The sequence below is a fragment of the Melanotaenia boesemani genome, chromosome 14, assembly GCF_017639745.1.
Source record: "Melanotaenia boesemani isolate fMelBoe1 chromosome 14, fMelBoe1.pri, whole genome shotgun sequence".
Lineage (NCBI taxonomy): Eukaryota > Metazoa > Chordata > Actinopteri > Atheriniformes > Melanotaeniidae > Melanotaenia > Melanotaenia boesemani.
In genome coordinates this window covers 10,200,679-10,206,545 of record NC_055695.1, presented here as the reverse complement: position 1 = coordinate 10,206,545, position 5,867 = coordinate 10,200,679, and the positions used below count along the sequence as shown (strand labels likewise).

General features: G+C 37.6%; 1 protein-coding gene across 1 annotated transcript; it reads left to right on the top strand.

The window, feature by feature from the left end:
* Window positions 1-914: 914 nt before the first annotated feature.
* Window positions 915-5,345, top strand: ptgs2b (prostaglandin-endoperoxide synthase 2b). Its single transcript, XM_042006332.1, has 10 exons — window positions 915-1,031; window positions 1,279-1,395; window positions 1,483-1,626; window positions 1,753-1,896; window positions 2,167-2,348; window positions 2,450-2,533; window positions 2,630-2,876; window positions 3,232-3,518; window positions 3,608-3,755; window positions 4,275-5,345. The coding sequence occupies exons 1-10, from the start codon at window positions 971-973 to the stop codon at window positions 4,685-4,687; spliced, it is 1,827 nt and encodes a 608-aa protein (XP_041862266.1). The 5' UTR covers window positions 915-970; the 3' UTR covers window positions 4,688-5,345.
* The last annotated feature ends 522 nt before the right edge of the window (window positions 5,346-5,867 follow it).

Genomic DNA, 5,867 nt, shown 5'->3' with positions numbered 1-5,867 from the left:
CGTGGTGGCGCGCTTGAGAGCAGTAGGACTATAAACATTTTATAAATTTTTAGACCACGTAAAACTCCAACGAACATGACACAGAGGTGATTATGAGGTTAAGCTAAAATATTCCAGCTTGAATCAGACAGCTGGTCACTTCGAACCCCTGTTTCCTTCCAAGTGGGATTATAAGACCTTTAGAATTAAGTTAAATATTTCTTTTAATTCTTCAGAAGCCTCTTATTTTGTTTGTAGCCTTACAAACCATATACATTGGAAAATTACTAAATTAAAATTAAATAAAAATGAAAAGGGAAAGGGAAATTGCAAACCTAATTTAAACTGGGAAGTTTTGGATGCCAACACGCAAAAGTGCTTAATTAATTTATTTATATATCTGATTATAATCATTATTGAGATTTCACACTTAATTTATTATTAATGAGTTAGATTGACGGCACTTGCATATTTTATGTTCCTTGATAGGGTAACATATTTTAACCCTTCTTTGTATAAAGATGTATATATAATTTAGACAGTCGATGGACATTTGTTGAAAAAATGTAACAGTAATATGTATTTATGCATATTGTTTTAATGATAAAAAACTATTGCCGCGGATTTTAAAGTTGGAACTTTCAATACAGTTGCAATAAATTAATTTCAACATGGTTTCTATTAAATGAAATGGTCATTTAAACCAGGATACTAATTTAATTTGCTCGGTCTCAAATAATTTAATAAATAAAAAATCTATATAGTTGGATAAAAGATTAAGGTTTGCGAAATAAAAAATATTCCCCACTGATTCCCTTTATTTATTTGAATTTTTTTAATCGCTCTGGCGGAGGCGTTCAATGGATTACGTCAGAGACGCGTGACGCAAAACGTAGAGTATTTAAAGTTTGAGCCTCAGGAAGGCTGAACAGAGTAACTGCGGAGCAGAGCAGCGGGGAAAGAGAAGAGGAGCTGACGACGTTTTGGGAGTATGAACAGAAACACGTGTGTGGTTTTCCTTCTGGCGCTGGGGTTTCTTGTCTGCGAAGGAGGTGAGTCAAGGATGAGAATAATTTCTCACTTTTTAGCAGAAGCTATAACTTTACAGAAGCCGAAATTTTAATTCTGTTCAATAAAAATGAACGGACTCTGATAAATGATTTAGTATTGGATTATGGTGTTCTCATTTTACTTTATTAAAAATTAGTAGCCCAAAATTTGCGTAGCAAAATAACAAATTGATATGCTGACACTTTATGGCTTTGCACTTTTAATAAACGTATAATGTATCTGTTCCAGGTAACCCTTGTTGCTCAGAGCCATGCCAGAACAAGGGTGTCTGCACAGCACTGGGGTCGGACAATTATGAGTGTGACTGCACTCGCACGGGGTATTATGGAAAAAACTGCTCAACACGTAAGTAACAAAACACACACTTTTGATCCAAAATCCTCATTTGTTTGTTTTAGTGAGCTTTAAAAAAATGACCTTTCCTCTTTACAGCGGAATTTCTCACCTGGATCAAAGTGTCCCTGAAGCCATCACCCAACACCGTCCACTACATTCTCACCCACTTTAAGGGTTTCTGGAACATCATCAACAACATTTCCTTTCTCAGGGATGCCATCATGAGATACGTCCTGACATGTAAGTCTTAAGGCAAAATGAAACCATTCATAACACATTATATAATTTGTACAGCAACTTTGTAGAGAGACAGTTTAGTATTGATACTAAATTAAATGATATGCTTGTTTTTTTCTTCCTTTGTAGCCCGATCCCACCTGATTGATAGTCCTCCGACTTACAATGCTGATTATGGTTACAAAAGCTGGGAAGCCTACTCCAACCTGTCTTACTATACACGCACCCTTCCCCCTGTACCAGAGGACTGCCCAACCCCGATGGGAGTTGTAGGTGAGAGCGCTTTCTCAGTGCCTTTGGAGAACCAGTTTTCTCAGATTCTTAAACACAGTAAAAAAAAATCCTGGTCCCATTACGTCAGAAGAAGAGCATCTTTTTTTTTTTTTTTTTATAAACTGAGTAAAATCTGCTCCAACAAGCACGATTTAATGTCCTAAAACTACCTTTTCCACTGAGATTATTAAGCAAATGTAAATAATTAATTTTTTTTCCTTAATTAATATCCCTTTTTTTTCTTTACTATGTTTTGTGTCTGCTCCCCAGGTAAAAAGGAATTACCCGATGCTAAAGTTTTGGCTGAGAAGCTCCTGATGAGGAGACAGTTTATACCAGACCCACAGGGGACTAGCCTGATGTTTGCATTCTTCGCGCAGCACTTCACCCATCAGTTCTTCAAATCTGATATGAAAAACGGACCTGCTTTCACCACGGCTAAAGGTCATGGGGTGAGTACAGCAGCCGTCAAGATTAAATAGAGTCCCTGATTGAGAGATTGATTTATTTTAACTGTGAAATGTGCCTTTAATGGCGTGGTTTATTCTTATAGGTGGATCTCAGCCATATTTATGGTGGCAACCTGGAAAGGCAACACAAGCTCAGACTTTTCAAGGAGGGCAAGCTTAAATATCAGGTATGAGAAAAGACGGCAGCAGTTCAGGCAGACAAAATGTTTAACACGACACCTGTGTCTCACAGCTGCTTCCTCTCTCATGATGCAACTTTGCAGATATTGGATGGAGAAATGTATCCCCCAACGGTTAAGGAAGTAGGTGTCGACATGCACTATCCCCCTCATGTCCCGGACTCTCACCGCTTCGCTGTTGGGCATGAAGCATTCGGTCTGGTTCCTGGCCTCATGATGTACGCCACCATTTGGCTTCGTGAGCACAACCGAGTGTGTGATGTGTTAAAGGAGATACATCCCGACTGGGATGATGAAAGGCTTTTCCAGACCACACGGCTCATCCTTATTGGTAAGTTTAATAAACAAGAAGTCTGTAAAAAAGCCTTCAGAATTTTTCTTTTCTATGATATGGAAAGTCAAGTTAAAATAATAATGTAATGTAATGTAAGCAACTAGGTGGTTTTGAATAGAGGAAGTTGTACTTTTTAGTTTTGTAATCACAAGCCAACAGTGTTGCATTCAGTACAGCAAGAAAATGATTTACAAGAAACCTTCGTTTTATATTCAGCATTAAAAGGAGGAAATGTTTTAGGTTGTTTACCTTTTAGACTCATTTAACAATATTACATGCATGTACATAATAAAAAGGAACTTGTCCAAAATATCTGCATCAGATTTTAAATACTTCATTATTTTCCATGTAGGCGAGACCATCAAGATTGTAATTGAGGACTATGTGCAGCATCTGAGTGGGTATCACTTCAAGCTCAAGTTTGATCCCGAGCTCCTGTTTAACCAGCGTTTCCAGTACCAAAACCGCATTGCATCTGAGTTCAACACCCTTTACCACTGGCACCCGCTGATGCCTGATAGTTTCCACATCGAGGGGAAAGATTACAGCTACAAGGAGTTTGTCTTCAACACCTCAGTGGTGACTGAGCATGGCATCAACAACCTGGTGGAGTCATTTACCAAGCAGGTTGCAGGACGGGTAAGAACTGTTAATTCTGTAGCAGCAGCCAGGCTGGAACACCACTGGTGCTTTATGCTGTATAACTTACATTTTATCTTCTTTTACAGGTTGCTGGTGGTCGTAATGTCCCAGGAGCCATCATGTACGTGGCCATTAAGTCCATAGAGAATAGCAGACAGATGCGTTACCAGTCCCTTAATGCCTACAGGAAAAGATTCTCCATGAAGCCATACAGCTCTTTTGAAGACCTGACAGGTGAGACAAAATCAAGATAATTTACAAGAACTTAGACAAGAAGGTGGAAAAGAAGACTTGGTTGGATTCAAGAAGGTCATAATAAGCATTTCCACATGAATAACTGTAAAGCAAGTTGGAAAATTCCCAAATCCTACCAAATATGGCTCATTCCAAAGTTTGCTTATTATAAAGGAAATGGCTTGGGCTTACTTACTAACAGTTTTGGAGGCTAGGCATTTATTTCCATGACTCTAAAAGCCAGATGTTCATATCATCTTGACGTAGTATAAGCAGACTGTCATCACAAAGAGCAACATGTAAACACACAATGGAGACCTCCTGGCTCAGAGGAGACCACTCAAATTTTCAAAAGACAAAAATTTAAACTAAATGTGTCAGCTCAGCGTCAGGTCAGAGGAGAAGCGATGTTTGCAGTCATGTGGGGGTCATATTTAGAATAACTTTGCAGCTTCTGAGCCAGTGAAGTCAAATTGTATCACCGGTTAAAACATCTTTGTTTTACTTTCTTTTCTTAAGGAGAGAAAGAAATGGCTGCAATTCTGGAGGAGATGTACGGCCATGTCGATGCTGTGGAGCTCTACCCAGGCCTGCTGGTGGAAAAACCTCGATCCAATGCCATCTTTGGGGAGACAATGGTGGAGATGGGGGCCCCTTTCTCTCTCAAAGGCTTAATGGGAAATCCCATTTGCTCTCCAGAATACTGGAAACCCAGCACCTTTGGAGGCAGTGTGGGCTTCAACATTGTTAACACAGCTTCTCTGCAGAAGCTTGTGTGCAACAATGTGCGTGGTCCCTGTCCTGTGGCGTCCTTTCATGTGCCTGACGTTAAAGAGACCGGGTCCTTCATCATCAACTCAAGCACATCACAGTCACGTAGCAGTGACATCAACCCCACTGTCATTTTAAAAGAAAGGACTTCTGAGCTCTAATTATAAAATTCATGTTTTTATTTAATATGTATTTATTTAATATTTATTATATTTTCTATTTATGTGTTTAAACTGAACATGTAAAAAAAAAAACATATTTTTGTATTTTTTTGTATGTATGTGTCTGTTGATTTTGTCATTTGTTACATGGAACATAAAAGTATATATTCGTTATTTATTGAAAGACTAACTGTAAGTTACTGTGAGAAATAATTTTTTATAATTGTTTATTACTTGAACTTTAGTTTACAGTTTCCGCTACATAGCAGCAAATATAATGTTTCTTTAGGATAAACACTGTAATTTCAATGTTCGTGCAAGTTGCAGGGCTGTTGCTGCATGCAATGGGAGCTTTACAGCATCATAGTGTAGTGGAATATTCAGAATGACCAATGTTGATGTCTTAAACTGATTTACCACACAGTAAAGTGTATTTCTGTTTTAAGCATTGTTATGCTGATATATTTTATTTGTATTTTCTTTGTGCTGGCAATGGTGACCTAAACTGTTTTTGAGCTGCTGAGTTCTTCAGAGAAAAATTTCCTATAGGAATTCTGTACTATGAACTTCTATGAAATAGCTAAGTTTTGTTGACTTGCAACTTCACTGTTAATAAAATGCGGGCAGGAAGTGCCATACATTTATAAAAAAAAGACAAAAAGCTTCCACTTTTATTATATTGACAAAAAACTTACAAAAAAATATATATAAAAAGCAAAAAAAAAAGAAAAATCTATAATAAAAACTTAAAAAAAAAAAAAAAAATGCACTGCCTCTAGCACTACATGACAGCACCTGGGTCCAACTGGACTCACAGCAGTCTGACTAAACCTTAACTATGATGTCCCATCTTGTTTGAATTCTTGCTTGTGTTGTTCTTACTCTCAAATCTAAGTCGCTTTGGATAAAAGCGTCTGCTAAATGACTGTAGAATAGAATAGATTTTACATTGTGACTTTGAATTCTCATATAACCTTTTTGACTTGGAGCCTGAGATCAGATGGGCTCTCCTTTCTTTCTATGCAGTGTAAATCACATGTAAAGCATGCACAAGCAGTGCAATCCAGGTATTTCCTTTTTGCTATATTACAGCCATATGCTAAAATACTTATATTAATTTTCCTCTATCAGTCTTTTTAACCCCCAAATGACACTAGCAGAGCCTTTACTATGATATTTG